This window comes from Canis aureus, chromosome 6, assembly GCF_053574225.1.
Source record: "Canis aureus isolate CA01 chromosome 6, VMU_Caureus_v.1.0, whole genome shotgun sequence".
NCBI classification, from domain to species: Eukaryota; Metazoa; Chordata; class Mammalia; order Carnivora; family Canidae; genus Canis; species Canis aureus.
In genome coordinates, this window is record NC_135616.1 from 75,037,610 (window position 1) to 75,058,730 (window position 21,121).

The 21,121-nt window shown below is 54.9% G+C and overlaps 1 protein-coding gene and 1 long non-coding RNA gene across 3 annotated transcripts in view; one reads left to right on the forward strand and one right to left on the reverse strand.

The window, feature by feature from the left end:
• LOC144316425 (uncharacterized) overlaps positions 1-20,101 on the reverse strand; it is a 24,520-nt gene extending 4,419 nt beyond the window's left edge. Inside the window, exons 1-3 of one of the 2 annotated variants that reach the window (XR_013382382.1) lie at positions 19,332-20,101; positions 14,537-14,629; positions 8,715-8,815 (exon numbers count right to left, since the gene is read on the reverse strand). This is a non-coding gene — a long non-coding RNA (uncharacterized LOC144316425). Of the gene's footprint in view, positions 1-8,714; positions 8,816-14,536; positions 15,100-19,331 lie in introns of those variants that run through there. The other variant, XR_013382381.1, reaches the window with a different exon arrangement.
• FCAMR (Fc alpha and mu receptor) lies at positions 3,441-13,580 on the forward strand. The gene is made up of 5 exons (XM_077902319.1): positions 3,441-3,498; positions 8,539-8,877; positions 9,744-10,485; positions 11,158-11,273; positions 11,904-13,580. The coding sequence occupies exons 1-5, from the start codon at positions 3,465-3,467 to the stop codon at positions 12,083-12,085; spliced, it is 1,413 nt and encodes a 470-aa protein (XP_077758445.1). The 5' UTR covers positions 3,441-3,464; the 3' UTR covers positions 12,086-13,580.
• Positions 20,102-21,121: the final 1,020 nt, after the last annotated feature.

Genomic DNA, 21,121 nt, shown 5'->3' on the forward strand with positions numbered 1-21,121 from the left:
TTCTCCCTCTGCCTGTCTCTCTCTCTCTCTCTCTTTCTCTATCATGAATAAATAAAAAATAAAAATAAATAAATAAAACCAACAGAGGTAGGCATTACATCTTTTAAGAGGAAGTGAACCCACCCCTGATGTGTTTTCCAAAGCAACATATTGGGGTGTTTTTAAGCATGTTGTCCTCCTGGATGGGCCACCACTTGTCAGTGCTCTCTTTCCATGGAGCCCGTCTCATTTCCTGTATTGTGCTCGCTCTGGAGCATGAATCGGGGACTACCAGGCACGCAGTTGACCTGGAGCCCGTGACCCAAACTGGCTCTCCCTGGCGGCCGAAGGGGCCAGGCCAGCAGAAGGCCCCCGCTGTCCAGCCAGCCTACAGGGGAATTCCTCTCCCAAATTTTCTCCCCTCCCCAGATTGTTGGTTGCATTACTTATCCTCAAGGGGCCAGTTACACTGGGGCATCCTGAAAGATCAGGATGGGGCCTTGGGCCGGAGGGGTAACGAGAGGTTGGAGAATGTAGATCCTTGACACCACGGTCGCCACCCCTGGAAAAGTTCTGCGAGAGTAAGTGACAGCGAGGACCACAAGGACCAGCTCCTGGCTCCTTCCTAGACCTAGAAGCCAAGGCGCGGGGTGCAGCGACTTGCTGCAGGTGCAGAGCGGCGGGGGGCAGAGAGAGCCCCTCTTGCACTTGGAGCTTCCAGTGCAGCTCCAGCTGCTTTCCAGCCCCCGGTGCTACCTTCTCAGTGTCAAGGTTAAGGAGAAGAAGCTAGACGGTGTTCCAACACCAGCATCTCAAAAAGACAGACAGACAGACAGAGAAGGAGAGTCCGGGTGGATCTTATCTCTGGACTGAGATGGCTGCAGAAGCCTCAGCTAAGCCAGGAGGACAGGTGAGCCTTGGCTTTGTCCCCAGAGGCTGGGGTCCTGTCTCCCCGGGGAGGGGTGGTGACTCGCAGCAGCAAGTCTCACGTGTGCAGTGGGGGCCCTTCCCGGGGCAGGCATGTCCCTCCTGCCTCCCCGCTCTCCTGCTCACCCTGACACGCGACTCCCTGAGTCACATAGGACCCACACACGTCACAAAGAGCTCTGGAGCAGGATGCATTGCTCTAGGTCATTCTATGGTTCGATCAGCCACAGGCAGGGCCAGAGCTCCTGAGTCCTGCTTCTGGGCTGCACTACCCCGACGTGGGCTCCTTGGCTTTCGTGTGGGCTGTCCCCAGGGGCAGGGAACAGGAGATAAGTGGCCTGGGGGGACCGGAGGAGGGGGGCAGTGGGGATTTGGGGCGCAGTCCCCCCCCCCACCCCCCCACCCCCCCCCCCCCCGCCGTGCTGGAGATGGGGTAGATGCTCTTCCCGGCAGGAGAGGACGGGCCCCACCCTGGCCCTCATCCCAATCCCAGCGAGGCCTGCAGCTCCCGGTATTCCGGAGAAAGGCTTTCGGAGGTCACGGGCGGGGCGGGTGCCAGGGGCCTGGGCGCACTTCCTGCAGTGTTCCCCTGCCAGCCTCCAGTCAAGGCCGATAACCCGAGGCCGCTTATCTCGGTCGAGCTTCCTCATTGCCCCTCGGGGCAGGTGCCTTTGCTCCTGAGCCTGGAGATTGCTGCCTCCCCGCACTGGGGGGGGAGGGGGGGCAGACTTTGGCCTCGGCGCGCAGAGTCAGCACCCAACGTGCTAGAAAAACTTCGCCCCCGCGGACCTGGGCTTGGTGGGCGGTAATCAAGCAGCAGATTAGGGCAGCGCACCTGGCAGAGGCCGGCGGGGGAGGCAGGCGGCCAGCAGCCAGCGGGCGGGCGGGGGCCTCTTCCAGGGCCGCCCCCTCGGGGCTCCCTCGGGGCCAGCCCCAGCCCCGGCCTCCAGCGACCCCCCTGCTGTCGCCCCCCACCCCCGCCCCGTCTCCTTAGGGCCTCCCTCCCATTCCCTCTCCTCCCCTACTCCGGCTGGGCCCTGGGGAGGTGACAGTCCCCTGCCCGGGGCCAGACCGCTGACTGTGCACCTGTTCTCAACCTTAGTGAGGTAGGGACGAGAGGGGGAAGGACCCCAGGACAGCCAGCCGGCCTCCCTCCCTCCCTCCCTTCCTCCCTTCCTCTCTCCTTTCTCCCTCCCTCCCTCCCTTCCTCCCCCTTCCTCCCTTCCTCTCTCCTTCCTTCCTCCCCTCCTTTGCTCCTTCCTCCCTTCCTTCCTCTCTCCTCCCTGCCTCCCTCCCTCCCTTCCTTCCTTCCTTCCTTCCTCCCTCCCTTCCTTCCCCCTTCCTCTCTCCTCCCTCCCTCCTTTCCTTTCCTCCTTCCTCCCTTCCTCTCTCCTTCCTCTCTCCTCCCTTCCGTCCTTCCTTCCTTCCTTCCTTCCTTCCTTCCTTCCTCCCTCCCTTCCTTCCCCCTTCCTCTCTCCTCCCTCCTTCCCTTCCTTCCTCCCTTCCTCTCTCCTTTTTCTCTCCTTCCTCCCTCCCTTCCTCCCTTCCTTCCTTCTAGGTCCCAAGAACCGCAGGCAGTACATAGATTTCAAGCACAGATTTGGGATCCGTCAGTTAGCAACCGTGAAAACCCTAGGGGAACACGGATAAAGCAGGCATTTCTAATCAGCACGCGATGAAAGCCGACTGGTGGGGACAGGCAGGGCGTCTGTCGCAGGAGTGGTCAGTCCCGCTCCCGAGAGCCCGCGGTGCCCCCACACCCTGTGGCCTCCTGTCCAGAGCCCTGGGGTAGAGGGGTGACACACACAGGCCCACCCTCGAGTCTCTGGCGGGGGAGATCAGCGTTGGCCAGGGGACAGGGAGGGCTTTCTAGAAGTCCTGGAGAAGAAAGAGAATGAACTAGGGCCCTTGTGCAATTGCTCGTCCCGTGAGCCAATGTTTAAGTCCTTGTGACTGAGCGGAGGCACCCCGCCAGCAAAGCAGCAGCTCCCCTTGAGGGAATCAGCTGTTCTTCGGCCAAAAAGAAGGGGTGGGGGGGGCGGGAACTGCTCGGTCCCTGCACACTGCCCGCGCCCCTGGCACAGTCGAGTTCCAGTTGCACAACGGCCCCCTGACGCACTTGCTCGTTCCCCGGGCCAGGAACCCAGCCTGCCAGGCCCCACCACCCAGCCTGGGTCCAAACTGCAAGCCTGTAGCCTTTCTGCGACACAAGGCTCCCCCGGATTCCCAGCTCCGCCGTGTGGGTGCAGGGGCTGGGATCCTACAGAGGGAGCCCCCCACTCTGCTGAACACAGATACCCCAAGGGCAGGGACACTGGAGCCTGGTGATGGGGCCCTGGGCCAAACACACATGCTTCGGAGCGCGGTGGAGTCCACGTCCTGCGCTTGGTTAGGCATGGCCCACCCAGCACAACACTGCGCGAGCGGACGTCCTGCAGTGAGAGAGGGCTCACCCCAGGTCTCCCTGCTGCTCACCCCAGCTTCTCACTGGTCCCCCTCAGGCTTCTTCAACTATAGTGCTTTCTTTGCAGGTCACCAACCGGAGGGCAGGATGGAAAATGCCCGTCCTCCTCATGGTGTGCCTATTGCAAGGTGAGACCCCAACACAGCCCCGGTTCAGAGCTTACAAAACCAGCCCCGTGGCTTCCAGGCTGCAGGGATGCACGGCGGGCCGCCCAGCTCCCTCGGCAGTCCGGGCCTACCCCTGGCCTTCCCTCCTGGGACCCCAGGCCATGCAAGATCCAGGGGGTGGTCAGGTCTGGCTCCAGGGGGAATGAGACAGGCAAGAGCTCCCCAGAGAGGGCATATGCCTGCTTTGGTCATTTCTAGAATAATCACTGTTTTGACATTTCCCTGTGTCTCTGCTCTCTTCCATTCAAATTGCTGACTGAAAGTCAGCTGCGTTTGCAAGATAACGGGTCCAGGGCATGAAGGCAACAGATGGAAGTTGCGCTGCTTGTTCCCACTCATTTGAAAAACAGGGATCCCTGGGTGGCTCAGCGGTTTGGCGCCTGCCTTTGGCCCAGGGCTTGATCCTGGAGTCCTGGGATCAAGTCCCACGTCAGGCTCCTGGCATGGAGCCTGCTTCTCCCTCTGCCTGTGTCTCTGCCTCTCTCTCTCTCTCTCTCTCTCTCTCTATCATGAATAAATAAATAAAACCTTAAAAAAAAAAAAAAAGAAAAAAGAAAGAAAAACAGCACCAGGCCCAATACTGAGGACTTTGAAATGCAGACCTGCCCTACCCCAAAGTGCTGAGTCTACTAAGAAGCTAGGTGGGTAGATGATATTACATCTCTGCATCCACTGGTTTAGTCAACACACATCCACGGAGGACACGTGGATGACACGCCAGCCACAGCGACAGTGGGGGGAAGACAGCCCTTGCCCTCCGGGTCCTGGCAGGCTGGTGTGGGGAGGCTGGATAGATCAAGGCTCAGATGACACATAGCCCTGTCTCTGTGCTGCGGTATCTAGATTTTTTTTTTTTTTTAGATTTTATTTATTTATTCATGAGAGACACAGAGAGAGAGGCAGAGACACAGGCAGAGGGAGAAGCAGGCTCTCCATGGGGAGCCCGATGTGGGACCCGATCCTGGGACTCCAGGATCACCACGCCCTGAACCAAAGGCAGATGCTCAACTGCTGAGCCTCCCAGGCACCCCTGGTGTCTAGATTTTATTTTAATGGTAATGGGGAACCCTTGAGAAATGTAGTGACTGTTTGCCCAGAGCATCTGGTACCTAGAACCTAGTCCTGAGTACACGCTGAACAAATAACCATTGAATGAATGAATAAAAAAATGCTATGGTAATACAAAAAAAAAGATTAATAATTATGTTTGGCCTATAAACAAATCAGAATTTTCAGGAAACGAAGGTTCATTTTGAGCAAGGACTCTCTGTGATATAATCATACCATCTCTTTATTTCAATCTCCCGTGCGCCCCTTTAAAATTTCTCAGTAGAAAAAAAAATAAATAAATAAAATAAAATATAAAATAAAATAAAATAAAATAAAATAAAATAAAATAAAATAAAATAAAATAAAATAAAATAAAATAAAATTTCTCAGTAGAAGGCAGGCATCCCCCTGCCCCCAAATGAAAACTCAGGCAGGCCCGTGATTTTTCTGCTAACATGTTAACGTAGGTAAGAGTCCTGACTTAATTCCTTTAGGTCTCAAATCTGAATTTGATACTTTAAAGGATGTAGTTAAATGTTTTGGTCAGGACTTCAATCTTTTTTCAAAGACAAGCCCCCTCATCCACCCAAGGCCTGCGGTCAGGAGGCAGTGCAGGGGACGTGGTGACTGTCTGCTCTGTTCCTCTCTCCCCTCTCATCCCCATGTTGGGACCCCAGCAGGGTCACAGGAGCAAAAAGGGAGGAGAGGCAGGAGGCAGGGAGCTCTTACTCCATGGGGTGCGTCCAGCAATCTGGCCTGGCAGGGAGTTTAGAGCTGGCTCTGTCTCTCGTGGGTGCATTTGTGAACTTAGGAGGCCCCCTGATGGTCCATCTCCTCCCTTTGCCCCAGGTTCTGCTTTGACCCCTCCACACAGAAGACCCCATTTCAGATGCCTGTGGAATGGCCCTGTCCCCTCCGGGGCCCACCTCTGGGCCAATGAATCACTCACTCCTTTCTCGCCCCTCTGCCTGATGGAGGAGACATCCATCGCAGGTGCAACCCCTCTCCCTCTGCCCTGCCTCAGACCTCTCCTGCTCTCTCAGACCAAGTCTGTCTCCAATCCCTGGCCTCCCTCCATCTGCCGGCCCCCCCTCGCTCTTTCCCAGGGGGAGCCATAGCCACAGACAACCGCAGGGAAATGATGGGGGAATGAGCGCAGGCACCCCAGGGGGGCACCATATTCATCCTAAAATGCTAGCCCTTTCCTTAATTCCCACAGGTGACTAATAAAAAATTCCAAATTACTTAGAATACCTACCAAATATATTCCAAATTATATATAATATAATATATATACATATACGTTAATTACATATAACTAAGAGCTACTGATCAGTAATCCATAAAACGAGTCTCAAGGGCAAGGACAATTTGGTATTAATAAAAGAAAAAAAATGTTCATTGCGAGAGCTCATTTAGAATTCCTTTTAAAAATATTTTCTTTATTTATTTGACAGAGAGAGAGACAGGGAGGCCATAAGCAGGGGGAGCTGCAGAGGCAGACAGAGAAGCAGGCTCCCTGCTGAGCAGGGTGCCCGACACACGGGGCTCGAACCCAGGATCATGGGGTCATGACCTGAGCTGAAGGCAGACAGACGCTTTACCATCTGGGCCACCAGGCACCCCTCATTAAGGATTCTCAATCAGCTTTCTCCTGAGCAGTCAGACTGCCCCATCCTGTTGACTAATGGGGCAGAGAGCCTCTCGTGTGTGCGCCCCGTAGGTCGTAAGAATTCCCGAAGCTAGAGTGTGAGCACTTACTCAGGGCCCCAACACGCTGTCCCAAGACGGTCCTTGTTTATAATCCTGAAAATTCTCTCAATGATAAATTGCCATTTAGCTTTACTGATCGTGGCCTAGTTGGACGTACGTCACTTAATTAAAACTACAGTGAGAACATTGCTACAGTCGTGGCACGTACGGCCTTGAGTCTCCCTATGATTAGACCTCAAGACATACGCAGCAGGCGGGCCAGCTCCGTGAGCGCGTGCCCTATGCATCACAAGGGCTCCAGCCTCAGAAGACCCCTGGTTTACTGCCCTGCTATTACCATAAAGAACGGGGGTTAATAGCCTCCGAACAGCGGGGTCCTGCATTTTCGTTTTGCACTGGGCTTTGCGATTCTGTAGCCAGTTCTGGCCACAGGATATTATTAAGCTTAGATATTAAACTGAGCCTTCTTGGGGTGCCTGGAGAGCTCAGTTGGTTGAATGTCTACCTTCGACTTGGGTCATGATCTTGGGGTCCCAGGATTGAGCCCCAATTCGGGCTCCCTGCTCAGTGGGGAGCCTACTTCTCCCTCTCTCTCTGCCCTTCCCCCTACTGGTGCCCTCTCTCTCTCTCTCTCTCTGTGTGTGTCAAAGAAATACAATCTTTAAAAACAAACAAAAACTGAACCTTCTTGACTTCAGAGGCCCTAGAGACATAGAACAAATTGATAGATGCCAGGCACCGACATCCCAAAGCAAGATATTTAACCGCCTGTGTAGGATTGTGGGGAGAGATGGCACAGCTGGTTGTGCGAGCAACAGCCCCCCCCCCCCCCCATCTGAGGAATCCTGAGAGGGTGGCCACACTCCCTGTAAGAGCTGTTTTGGAGAGAGATGTCAGCGTGTTGTGCTCTCCTCCACCTGCCCCCTCCCCACCCCCAGGAGACAGACAGGAGGGCTTACTTCCCCCTTCACGTTCAGTCCAGCAAGAGAAGGAAACTTGTAGAAAGCTACGCAACATGCTGTCCCGTGTCCCAGCTTCTCTGGACAGCAGGACAAAACTATGCTTCCTGTGACCAAATGTGGCACCTACGAAAAGAGCTGGTTTGGGGACTCCACCACAAAGGCCCCCCAGAAGGGACCATGACCACAAAAGGAAGGGCGGGTGGCCAGAAGCCATAGGTTTGGTGGAGGTGGAGGAGGCCCAAAGGCCAGCAGGACAGGCACTTCTTGCAAGAAAGGAACAGCAGCCAGAGAGCATGGGAAAGTCTGGGGGAACAAAGTCCCAGGAAGGGCCCTGGACATGCGTGTGCCCAGAGAGCAAGGCGAACAGCCCACAACTCTCCCCCCACCTTCCTCTCTGCCCCTCCGTATGCGATCCCCAAGGGGCCTACACCGCGATTTTGAACAGAGGAAGGAGGAACGCGGAGAGCCTGGAGCTGCAACCGGTCATTGCACTGCCCTGGAGATGCCATTCTCGGCCGGACCAGACTTTTTCCTCTCCGGGTGAGACGACAGAACCTACTGTCCCCAAAAGGATGCCTGAGATGCGTGAAGGAGCAGAGCCAATATGAAGAGACAGTGAAAGGACAAGCTTTGCTTCTGCCCACACCGGGTCAAGTTCGTGCCATTTGGTAGACAGGCCACAGCCTGGGTCAGGCGTGATTTATGCCACTTGCCAGAGCAGACATGGTCCCAGTCTGTGCTTTGATGGGGGCACGTGACGGTGACATTTCTACAGAAGAGTGCCGGGAGCGAACATTTTTCGATCCTGGGTCTGGGGACGGCCCCCCAGGGGGACCGGGATTCTTGTGTGTAGGGCACCCTCCCCTCTCAGAGGAAAGCAGCCCAGCCTCCCTTTCCCGCGTACCCTCTCTCTTCTGCGGTCCAGCAAACCCACCACAGACCTGCACATGTTGACACAGGCTCTGGGTGGACTTGTGTGACCACACCTGGCACCTGGCACAGGACAGGTGCTGGCTAATAGCTGGTAAGAGTATCCTTGCATTTCTGTGTCTCAGATGGGGCCTTGGATGCAGCTCCATTCCATATCTTGGGGTGCTCTGGACCCAGGGGCTAAGCTCTGACATGTCCATATTGATTCTTCTTTCTTCACTTTCATGAGGCCATTTTCCGACCTGTCCCCTCATCCTGGCAGAGCGTGGAGCTCGTGACTCCCCAAACGGTGACCACACTCAACGCCCCCTTTCCTCTGATTTTTTCCCCCTCTCTCTGCCTGCAGCTGCAGGTGCATTGAAGGGCCCGAGGCTGGTGTCCGGGAAGCCTGGGGGAGCAGTCACCATCCGGTGCCACTACGCCCCCTTGACCATCAACATGCACGACAGGAAGTACTGGTGTCGCCTAAGCCCCGTGACACACATCTGCCACACCATCGTGTCCACCACCCACTACACTCACCTGCGCTACCGCGGCCGCGTGGCTCTCGCTGACTTCCCGCGGAGAAGCTTGTTTGTGGTGACGCTGGCCCAGCTGTCCCCAGATGACGTGGGGCGCTACCGCTGTGGCATTGGAAACACGAACAACATGTTCTTCTTTAGCATGAACCTGACCGTCTCTGCAGGTACGCGCTCACGGCTGGCGGGTCAAGTCCGGTGAAGAGAGTGCAGGGAAGGCAGGTGCAGGAGATGCTGCACGGGTCCAAGAGGGCTTTACCCCCCCCCCCGGGGGGGGGTGATGAGGAAAAGCTGGGGGTAAGGCCAGACCTCTAGGAAGCAGGCTTTCATTTCAGAAAAAAAAATCACCTTCAGAAGGAAGGTAGATATTGAGCAACCCTTCCCAGCGGAACGCAGGCGGGCCATCCCACCCGAGCTCCCCCACGGCTCGTGGCAGGCGTATTTGGACAGGACTCGAGAAGGGAGTGAATCGGATAATTTGGCCACTTGGGCTCACGATGTCTCTTTGTTCAGACAAGCAGAGCAGGTGAGACACGAGCACAGAAGAGGCTCTTCCTGAGACCGGGCCCCTGAGCAGACGTCTGGCGCCTCCCAGGTCCATGCTCTGCGTGGAAGGTTCCAGAGAAGTGACCTGGAGCTGGGGACCCAGGGTCCACGGAAGGGCGCCCAGGCAGTGGCAGCCCCAGGGAGGGGGCATGGCAGGGAGGGGGCAGTGCCTGGGACCGCACTTGCCTAAGCATCTGGCGAGAGCCCCACGTGGCGGGCTGGGGCCCAGGGGCTGCCGGACGGCTCGGGAGGGCATGTGTGGGCACCACACGAGGAGGAAGGACCAAAGCACGTCAATGTTTGCAACAGGCTAGAGAAGACACCTGGTTTTCCCTAATTTTTTTATCCTATCCCACATATTGAGCAAAGGCTGTTGCTTCGTGGGGCCGCGTTCCTCGGAGCGAACACGTTAGGCCTGGCGCCCTTTGGTGACTCCTGCGGGTAGCCGGGGTAGCCTTCCCATGGGGTGTCCCCCTGCCGTTCGCAGGCCCTTCCGGCTCCATCCCCACGGCCACTCCGGCTGCCACTGAGCTCGTCACGGGATCCTTTGGAACAGCATCACCAGCGGCCAACGGACGGACCCCAGGAGCCACCCAGACCATAGAAAGACAGGGGACAGGATGGGCCGGAGTCGCTGGGACTCCAGGAACAACAGCTGAGGGAAGGCAGACCCTGGGAACAACAGGGGCAGGAGCTCTAGGGACGGACAGCCAGGGAGCGGCCTCTGTCTGGGCAACGGTCCCTATTCCAGAGAGTCCGGCTTCAGCGATCGGAGGCGTGTCCGACACAACAGAAGATGTTTGGGTGTGGGACCCCAGAGGCTCGGTAGCCAACAGGGCTCGGCCCAGCGAGGAAGCGGGGGAGACAACTACTGAGGCCGATGGAGCAGAGGAAGAAACAGAGAGGGTCAGAACAGCCCCGGATGTAGCTGCGAAGGTCACAGGGACCCGTAGGCCATCAACTCTGGTCTCCGAAAAATGGGTGCAGGGAATCCTTCGAGAAGCAACAACTGTTTCTGAGCCACAAGCTCTGGGCTCCATTGAAGGAACTGCTCCAGCTGCAGGTGTGTGGACCCTGGGCCCCACCAGCAGAGAGATGGCATCCGAGGAAGGAACCACCCAAGGGGACCTAGACAGGCCTGCTGGAGACAGCGATCCCCAAGCCACACCGAGCCAGGCCCCAGCTGCTGGGTCCATGAGGCCCTGGGGCAAGGGGTCCCCCATGAAGAGGTAAACTCCCAGACCCTTGTCTCGGCTGGGGCCCTGCCTCTGCCCCACTTTCCGCATGCTCCTCTGTGGGCTGACCTCTGTGCCCCCCTCCATCTGCTCACTCCTCTTTGTAAGCCCAGGACAGTGAAGGGCAAAGACCATCAAAATCACAGACCCTCCCTTGCCTGTTCAAGGGTCCTTGCTAAGAAACCCCGAGTATTTTCATGTGGTTCTCAAGTAAAATCTAAACATTAGGAAAACAGACTATTTAGGTGGAACCTTTGGGACTTTTTTAAAAGATGAGGAACAAAAAAATCTAGACATGGGAGGTCCTTGCTGAAGCCACAAGGAAAGATTGTGGTGGAGCCAAATGCCCAGGGTAGATTCCCTGACTCACTCAGCTGTTTCCCACTGGGGCGCATGGTGGGGCCCGTACCCAGGCAGGGAAGACAGCAGTGACAGGGATGCAGGGCTTGGGAACCTGAGGGCTGGGTTCTGGTCCCAGCTTTTCTACTAACCTGCTGTGGGAATGAGGGCAGCCCACCTCCCCCACCTCAGCTTCTCACCTGTAAAGTGAGCGGCGAGGGTCAAACGCCGCCCTTCAGTCTCCCGTCCAACTCCAACCTCCACTCCCCTGTGCTCTTTCCACTCCCCCCCCCCCCCCCCCCGACTCACTGGCTACATCTACTCCAGCGCTACTCCAGGAGAGAAAAACAAATCTTGGATCCTGATTCCGGTATCTATGCTGTTCCCCGTTACGCTTGTGGCTCTTGGCCTATTGCAAAAGAAGCTCCGGAGAAAGAGGATGAGTGAGTTGAGTTGCAGTAGCCCCCCGGGGTGGGGGTGGGGGTGCAGGGAGTGCTTGTTCCCATCTGACACCTTGGGACTGGGTGGGGTCAGGGTTGATGCCAGGACCTTTGGATGTAGAAATGCTAAATTCTCGTCTGAGCCACTGAACCACTCCTGGTTTATCAATAAAATGGGGAAATCATCTCTGTACGTATGCCTCAGCGACCTCCCAGGGCTGAAGGAGAAGCTCTTCAGGGGATGGCAAGACACATGCTACTGGTAGGCATGTGTGCCACAAGAGCAAGCAGCAGGGCTGGGATCAGATACGGGAGCAGACAGCACTTGCGTCCCCTACACGGTCTAGCTGGGCATCTCTTCCAGCCCAGTTTTAAATACTCGTAAAAATGAGGGCTCTATGGTGTTTAGCACTTCTGAAGAGAGGGTGAGATTTCTGGGAGCAAGTGCAAGAGGCTAAGTTGATCACACCCAGGACCCCAAAGGTCTGGCCCAACCCCTTTCAATCTAAGGGTTCAATTGCAACTCTTCTGGTGTCAGGAGTTTCCCAAAGTCTGTGGGGGTTGGGGGTTGGGGTTCCCAGGGAATCGAATTCAGTCCCCAGTCCCCTCACAACATCCTCTGTATGTGTGCAGCTCAGGAGACAGAGAGGACTGCAGGGGTCACCTTGATTCAGATGACATATTTCCTGGAACTGAGCCTCCAGCCAGACCAGCTGCCTCTCATAGAAAGGAAGATGCTCCGGGGTGACTGTCCTCCCCAGGCCAGTCTGACAGTCCCGGAGAGGCACCCCGGACCCCGAGGAATAGAAGAGTAAGCTGCTCAGTCACCATGGGAGGAGAACCAGGACCAAACACCGTAACTTCAGCCTTTTCTCATCCTTCCTCCACCTGCATGAAGGGGAGCTAATGGAGCTGGGGCTCCATCTGGGGAGGCAGGGGCTAGCTATCCCTGGGCCTAGGAAGGCAAGCATTTCCCACAGCCAAAGGTGATGCTTGACTCAAAAGAGGCTTCAAGAAAGGATTTATTAAACCCTGGTGGTGGTCCCCAGGGAAAGTGGGATTTCCATACCTGGGGATTTGATAATAGAAGAGGCTGCCAATTGCTGTGACATCTTAGGCATCACTCCTAGCCCTCGCTAGCTGCCCTCTTTCCTGAGGTCTGCTAGCACTCGACCTGCTGCACACATTTAATCATATTCATGTACACGAGGCTGCCTTCTCAAGTACATCCTAAGCTCCTTTAGAGCAGTAATTATGTTGGATCCGCCTCACTATGTCCCCAGACAACTTCCAAGTCAGTGGGGGTCCCAGTAAATATTTGTGACTGGAGGGCTGACCGGAGGGCATGGGCTCAGTGGCCTCTGAGATACTCTGAGCCCCCCACACTTGGAAGTTCCCCTGGTTGACTCCACCAGCAGGTGCTTTCTCCATGGAAACCAAAAAGAACAATCCCTATTCCTCAAATCATTCCTCCCCAGGAGCCCTCACTCACTATGCTCTAGACCTTTGACCCAGGCAAAATTTTCTGGGGTTTTCCTAAATTCATGGATGAGGAGGGTGTTTTTCAGTAGATCCTCACCTTGTTCATAAAGCTCCACTTGTTCAACTGCTTATAAATCTTTGATATCAAGGACTGTTGATAAAGCTGAGACATGGTCATTTTAGGGGGAGGGAGGTGTTAACAGAAAAGGTGGCCAGAAGGAATTTTATGTGGATTCTGCTTTATGACCATTTCATCCCATGCCTATTGGGGAACTTGCCCTCTACCCTTGGTCCCACGGCTCTTTTATTTTGTCAAATCTGTTAATCAGCTGTCTAAGCTTCATGTTTGGGCAAAGCAGCCTTTGAGCCTTGGAAGAGAAAGAGAAGAAAGACTCTGATATCGAGTTCAGAATTGTCGGGTCGACATTTCCAGAAGAATCAGCCCTGCCTCCTCCCATGCTGTCAGCCACAGTAGAAACCCTTCATTAATACCTCCTCACAGCTGGTACCGAGCACAGACACTGTCCACAGAAAATCATGGCAGTTTGGTCTTTAAGGTTGGTGAGAGAGACCCCATTTTTTTGGATAAGGGGTGGGGGGCGTTGAATGTATCTAGCCAAATGGAATTGTAGACTTTCAGAGCTAATAGATCCTTAGAGTCTAGGGGAAGTAACTGAGGCCCTGTGGGGAAAAGAATTTGGTTAAACCCAGTGGGTACTTGAGCAAGGATCAGAAAAGGGACCTCATAACCTTGATCTTGTGCTTTCCTCACTTTGCCATTGCTAAACAGTGTATCGAAGCCAAACTAATAAAAAATAAAAAAAAAAAATCAATGACACCACAGTCATCTTGCTCCAGATCATTTTCATGAACGCTATCGCAGTGACCTACCCGAAAAACCTGCAAGAGGCCGAGATAGGACAGCCACACTACCGCATTCAACCAATGAGGAAGCTGGCCCCGGGGTGTATGTAATACAGCCAAGGTCACTTGGCCCATTAGAGGCAGGGTCAGGCTGAGAACTCAGGCGGTACAGGGTCATTCCACCCAACTAGTGTTTACCAGGGGCGTCCACAGAATGCTAGCTTCTCAAGATTGTGAAGAGGTAAAAAAAAAAAAAAAAAAAAGTTTCGGGAGATCAAACAGGTTTGGGACATGCTTGTTGAACAGTAAAAAGGTTCTTCTGTGTATGATTTTTTTGGAGGCCCTAATACACTAAGGGGCATTGTGACTAGCCCTGGGGTGTGGAGGCACCATGACTGTTTCCCCCGTCTTGGTGGAGCAACCTCACCGGACCGGGTTCCTCAGATCGCTCTGTTTGGGAAAGCTGGATGCACTGAGAGCAGGGGCCTGCAAACTTTTTTGCGTAGAGGACCTGATGGTAAATACTTTAGACTTTGTAGAACAAGCAGCCTCTGTCGCAGCTACGCAGCTCTGCCGACGTAGCACCAAAGCAACCAGGGGCAACACGTGAAGGAAGGACTCTGGCTGGGAGCCAACACGGTTTTACTTACAGAGACAGGTGTCAGGCTGGATCTGGCTCTAGAGCCATGATTTGCCAATCCCGATCCCTGAACTAAGCCACAAGAGCATACAAGACCTTCTGTTCCCGCTCTCATGTCAAGGATCAGACCCCACTCTTCCTCATAAGCTTCCCAGCCTCCCCCTGGCCACCCTTCTCGGGGACCTCTCCTTCCTCCCGAGTCCTGTAACACTTTCTCTTGGGGTCCAGCAGCTAGGGTGCCCTGCCCAACTATCTCATCTTGGGGAAGGAGGGGACCCACCTGGCAAGGGTGTTGCCCAAGTGGCAGGAGTCAGGGGTGACTTCTGGAAGTAGAACCGGCTGCCACGTCAGGGTGCTTTAGGGAAGCTGAGGCCTGCCAGGAGGAAGAGCCAGTACAAGTTCAAAGCGTCAGAGCAGAGCCAAGATTAGTCTCAGGGCCTACGGTTGGGAGCTGGGCAGAGATAAGATGTGAGTCAAACTCTCCCCTGGAAGGAAATGGGGGCAGCCCAAGTCTTTACTGCTCTCCTTTATGGCCTAACTGGTGCCTGGAGTGGGGCAGGAGTCAAACAGACGAAGTAGACCAACTTGGGATTGTCTGTGATTTGTTTTTCATTTTCTTTTTTTTTTTTTTTCATTTTCATTTTTTTATTTTTATTTTTCATTTTCTATCCCCAGCTAGCAGGCTAGTCTCATCACTGTCACGCGGGGCAGGGAAACATCCATCACTAGGTTGCAATGAGAGAAGTCTTTATGGAGATTTCTTTTTTTCTTTTTTCTTTTTTTTTTGAAGGGAATAATTTATTTTTTATTGGTGTTCACTTCGCCAACATACAGAATAACTCCCAGTGCTCATCCCTTCAAATGCCCCCCTCAGTGCCTGTCACCTAGTCACCCCACCCTCCGCCCACCTCCCCTTCCCCCACCCCTAGTTCATTTCCCAGAGTTTGGAGTCTCTCATGTTCTGTCTCCCCTTCTGATATTTCCCACTCATTTTCACTCCTTTCCCCTTTATTCCCTGTCACTATTTTTTATATTCCCCAAATGAATGAAACCATATAATGTTTGTCCTTCTCCATGGAGATTTCTAATCCAAGATGCAGGGAGCACGGACTTTCCTGAGATCGAACAGATCCTCCCTGCAAGGGCGCAACTCTTCATGCTGCGGCTTCTTGCTTTAGCAGCTCCACACAGCAGCCCCTACCCTCGGTTTTCACATTGCATTGGATGCAACATTTCCGTCAGGCAGGTCTGATGATTCTCGCTTTACACATGCAAACACTGAAGCCAGCTACACTCCCAGGGAGAGGGCAAGCCAAGAACTGAACACAAAGCCGTCTACCTCCATGGTTAAATCCTTGACCCCCACACTGCCCTCTTCCTCCGCACTTGGGTCATTGCCCTGGCATCTCATCAGGTCCTTTCCTGTTTAGCGTTCTAGAGCCTTCTTTGTTTTCCTCTGTTAGGCCTGTGTGTAGAAGGTTTTATAATCATTTCCAGTAACTTGTTTTCTTTGGTCACCCAACTGGCTTATTCCTATTCTGGCTAAATGAAGTATAAAAGTTCAGGGAGCTGGAACTGGGAGCTAAATATTTGGTCACTACCCCGAGGTCTCACCGGCCTTGTGCTAATAGAGCTCAGATCCTTAACTCCTTGCGAGGATATCTATCCATCGCAGGTGACCCGGGGCAAATGCTTGACCCCCTCCTCCCCCCCAACTTGTCACTGTTCTCCACTAAGATTTTGGGGGGTTTCTTCCTCTCCTCCAGCAGCCAGTGTGGTCTGGGAAATTCAGAATCAGCTTAAAACCAGTTTCAGTCAGACTCGAAGAAGAAAGTATTTCCATGGAATGATCTGTAATGCACTTCAGCCAAGTAGACGTGAATCGTGTGATTATTTTCCACTGGGATGGATACTCTAGGGCTAAGAGCTTGACAAATGTTGAATGGAAATGGAGATTCGACACACAAGGAAATCTGGCCCTCTGGCAGGGTCCAGCACCACCAAGCTCTCCCCTCCCCAGGAAGGGATGCAACTTGGCTCTCGGGTGCTGGCCTTCTGGCGTGCTCCCTTCACTATCAGCAGGAGGATGAATGGTCACCCCGCTACCTGCTCTCCGAGGGGTCGGCTGAAGCCCAGAAGGGCAGCAGAGAGGCAGGAAGGGACACTATGCCACACTTCTGGAGGCATGTAGAAATCAGGGACACTGAGGCACGAGGCCAGTAGGGCCATTATTTCCCACCCTGGTCCCATTTTATTGAAGACACACATTCCTTGGTTAGCATCTGGCCTCTTCTGTGTTCCACCGTTTCTAACCTCTGTCCGAGTTCCCAACCTTTGCTTATTTGCTGACTTGATCTAGATCTATCAGCTCTGCTCTGAGTCTAGAAGGTCAAAAAAGGGCCACTTCTCTCCCTAATGTTGTAAATTCCTGCCTCCCCAACCCTGAGTATCTTAGCTAAGAGGAGGAGAGCCCGGACTACCATGACCAAAGGCATTTTCCAAGTTGCCCCGCAAGTGTAGACGTTGCACTTTGGACAAGAGAGTTCAGGGAGAGGACATCGGGGAGTTTTGCTTCTTCAGAGCCTGGCATTGGAAGGACAGACTGGTGAGTGAATGCAACGGGCCTAAGCTCTTCATTTTGCCAGCACACTACACCACCTGTGCAGTGCAGACAACTAAAAATTAATCGTGGTATACAGCACCAGAAAAAAGCGGATTGTACACCATTGCACAGATGGGAATGTTAAGGCTCCGATGGGCATGGGCTGCAGGGGATCTCCGAGGATATTTTTCCAGTGGCCGACAGGCAAACGGTGGGCTGAAGGCCAGGCTCGGACCAGGAACAAGGAAACTGCAAGTCCACAGGAGGACCCCAGTGGCTTATGAGAGGGGCTGGGCCCTGTTACCTGACACCCTGCCTGTTGACTTTGGATGTCTGCTCTAAAAATCTTCCTCCTTCCGCCCCTCCCTGGCCAGGGTCTGGAGGTGGGAGAGGCCAAGAGAGCAGTGAGAGCAGTTTGGTAACCTCTGAAAAGATTTGTTCATTTGTTCCTGCCTCTCAGAAGCAGAGAATGAAAGTCTCTGGGGCCCTGGGATTGGCCCCGGGGAAACTGAGACAGCCTTTGGATCACGGCCAATTTTCCAGCCCGGCTTCACTACCCCTTGCTCTTCACAGCAGGTTCCTCGGGGCAAGACACTCCGACTACAGTTTCTGCCTTCATTGCCCCACCACCCAAATGATGAAGACACCCCCCCCTTCCCCGCCCCAGGAGCCTCTGAGGAAATGTTGTTTTCACTCTCTGATTGGGAGTGAACAGAATTAGGGAAACAGGTGAGGGGTTGGACATCTGGGCCACGACACAGGGAGGCAGGTAGTCAGGGAGAACGAGGTGGCTCAGTGAGTGTGCATAGGAGAAAGAAGAGCTCTGAGGCTCTCATGCGTATTTTGTGCAGGAAGCTGCCTTCCCCAACACTCTCCAGTGACCAGAACCACCTTCCTTCCCGCTCTCCACGTATCCACCACCCAGCTGGCCATCCTCCGGCTTGTCCCTCACAGAGGTTGTTCTTGCCATTGACATGACGCTGGCCAGTCACAGATGTCATGCTCCCAGCTCCTTAAGAACAGCCTGGGGAGCCTCTATGAAATCACCCAATAGCCAGGCAAATACAGAGTATTTATAGCTAATCTCCTCCTCCCCACCCCACCTACTCCCTAACAGGGAAGCTCACCTGGGAAGAGGTTCAGGCCTCCGAACATACGTCTGGGCTCGAGAACTCCCCCAAAGCCTACCTGAGCCCAACCAACTAGACTATTGGAGCGCCCACTTCCACAGGGGGACTCCTGGCACGACCACACTAGGACCCACCCTCCCAGCCAGCAGCACTCAGCTAAGCACCAAGGGTAATAGTCCCTATCCCGGGGCTTGTGGTGGTGGGGGAACCGCCCAGGACAGGAAGAGCACATGCTGTGTGCTCTTTATGATTGGTTTGCTGAGGAATGCCGGATTTTGGGGCTGGCTGGCCTGGGATTAAACATTGACTCCAGATGGGGTTAAACATTGACTCAGCCAAAGATCTGCACATGGGAGCAGAGAATGGGCAGTAAACAGCAGTGATAGGCTGCTTCATCTGTCCGCTCTTATCTCGCTGGGCTGGCAAATGCTGCGTTCATAAGCGCCATCCGCAGCGAGGGACACCAGAATGCCAGGAGAGCAGGGGACGTCTGGGGAAGGAGCCCACAGCTTGGGCCTCCCCTTCTCTATGGGGTCAACCCAGGGACTTGGAGCATCCAGCTGATGACACCAGCCCGTAGGGTTGGACCTGCACAGGCCTCTATCCTTGGTCCTCTCCAGTCTTCCCTGAATGCACTGAAGGTGCAAATCGAAGTCTGTTGCCACCTGTGGAAGCACAATTCAAAAGATCCATCTGGAGAGTAGAGGCTTTGGGAAGTGGAAGAAACTTCCTAATGCTGGAGGACCCTGGTGCTTGACCGGTCTATGTCATTGCCTCATCGGGGCAACGTGGGCAAATCATGCCACTTCTCTGCCCTTGGTTCCTCCTCGATCAGCGGGAACCACTCTTTGTTCTGAGAGCGTAGGCTGCCCCATTCGTTTGAAGCTGAATCCTCAGCACCTACGTGATGCCAGCCCCTGCACATAATAAATATACTTAGTATTTGTAACAAATACACAGGGTAAGTGTAATTCGCCCCATTTTATACATGAGAAAACGAAGGTTCAAAGACCCTATGGAACTTGTCGAGGGTCCCCTGGGGCCAGCAGGTGCCAGGGCTTGGATATGAAACTGGCATTCTGGGTCCCGTGAGCTATCCCCAAGCCGGCCTGCCTCTCCATGCTGGCTACCGCCCAGCTGGTGTTGCTCCTTGGCAGCGGTGTGTGGGGTCGTGCCTCCTCAGTTAGAGCATACAGCCTTGGAGAACACGGATGCACACTTCTGGAATCTCCCTGGACCTCACCCAAACTGGTCATGGGCACTGTAGATGCTTGCAGTAGGCTCCAAAGTGGCCCCCCAAAGACACAGTCACCCCCCTGATCCCTGGAATCTGTAAATGTTACCTTATTTGGGAAAAGGGTCTTTGCAGATATGATTCAGTCTAGGGACTTGAGATGAGGAGGTCATCCTGGATTATCCGAATGGACCCTACACACCATCACAGGTGTCCTTGTAAGAGAGAGCAGAGAAACAGCTGAGGCCACACGCGGAAGGCAACGTGAGCACAAGAACAAGACTGGGGTGATACAGCCAGGAGCCAAAGGCTGCCCTGGGGATCCCACAGCAGCCGGAAGCCGGGGGAGGCGGGAGTGGGGATCTTCTCCCCCAGAGCCTCCGGTGGGAGCACAGCTCTGTCCACCTTGATTCTGACTTTGGGTCTCCAGAACCGAGAACACGTTTCTGCGGTTTCAAGCGGCCGGAGCTACAGCGATGTGTTAGAGCAGCCCCGGGAATCAGAGGCCGTGCTCACCCGAGCCCAGACTCCCAGGACTGCAGAAGCCTTGAGGACCACGTGGCCCAGTCCTCCCATTTAGCAGAGGAAACAACTGCAGGCCTAGAGGAGGAAGCAACGTGGCCAAGGTCATTTGGCAAGTCAGAGGCAGAGCCCGAACCGGGACACGTGTGTTCCGAGCCCAGGCCAGTGCTCCTGCTGAGTCCCTTCAGACGAGAAGCCCTAGTTCTCATTATTGGTATATTCTTCTCGTGTTATTATTTCACGGGGGGGGGGGGGGGGGCAGTAAGTTTAAAGCACATGATATGACGCGAGTTTCAGAAGGTGCGATTACTGCTCTCATCGTCGTTAGTGCTGAGCTGGGCCGTGGGCCCCTCCTGGCCAGTCCTTTCCCACGCAGGACAGGGAGGCTGGGGGGTTATGCTTTAGGGCCACCGAGTTCCTGATGGGGAAGCCACAGTGCCAGAGGGGAAGTTGGGGAGCTCCAATCACACCACCAGCATGTGGCTGAGCCCAAAATAAGATGCAGGGTTTCGACTTCCCGACTCTTCCCTAGGTTCTACTTCTGGTTTTCTCTTTGCCCAGAGCTGGATCGGTAGGCCAGGTGGGCTGTGCACACGTGTGTGTGTGCCTGACACGGTCTGCCAAGGCAGTTTTGGGGACTCCTGGGAGCACGCACCGGGACGTGACCTATTCTCCCCAGTACAACACAAAGAACCAGGGGTGGGGGGGATCTGGGGTCTCCAAGGCAGCCAGAGAGGTGACCATTTCCTGGGAGTGCCTCCCCCAGCCCTGCAAGCATTGACCACGTTTCAGCCCTAGCACCCAGGGGGGCCTCCCGTGCCCCCTGCTCCAGTCCACCCGACGAGATCCGAGTCATCCTCTGCTTGGGAAAGTGAGTTAAGGAGAACCAAGAGAACAGCCGGCTACCTGCCGACTGGGTCTGGAAGGAGAGAAGTGCAAGAAGGGGGGCTTGTGGAAGGAGCTGCCACCTGGCAGGCCAGGCTTGCCCGAGCCCCGTGCCCCCACCACCCCCATCTCCCCTCCCACGTGCCCGCTGCTAGGCGCCCCGGAGATAGACTGCCCAGCCACTGCACACCCGGGTGCCCCCCAAGCCCCACAGTGGGGCCTTTCAGGGGTCGGGAGATGGACAGGGGTGGAGGTATCCCGAGTGGTTGGGAGGCGCCAGAGCCAGGGACCTGCGCCTTGCTTGTCCTGCGAGCACGGCCAGGGGTCCACGGTCTTGGCCACTCGCGCTGCTGCTCCACTTACACACGGACGGAGGCCAGGAGGAGCCAGGGGAGCGCGAGGCCTGCTGCACAGGACCCCCCACGGCGTCGGGAGGGTACAGGCCAGCCCCAGGCCCCGGCATCCACCTGAAAGGCAACGGAGGCCTGGGAG

Excerpts from the sequence above, each read along its gene's own strand:
- FCAMR (XM_077902319.1), top strand. The coding sequence starts at position 3,465 with ATGCCCGTCCTCCTCATGGTGTGCCTATTGCAAG. Across the intron at positions 3,499-8,538 it reads CATGGTGTGCCTATTGCAAG|CTGCAGGTGCATTGAAGGGC; the intron begins GTGAGACCCCAA and ends CTCTGCCTGCAG. Across the intron at positions 11,274-11,903 it reads GCTCCGGAGAAAGAGGATGA|CTCAGGAGACAGAGAGGACT; the intron begins GTGAGTTGAGTT and ends GTATGTGTGCAG.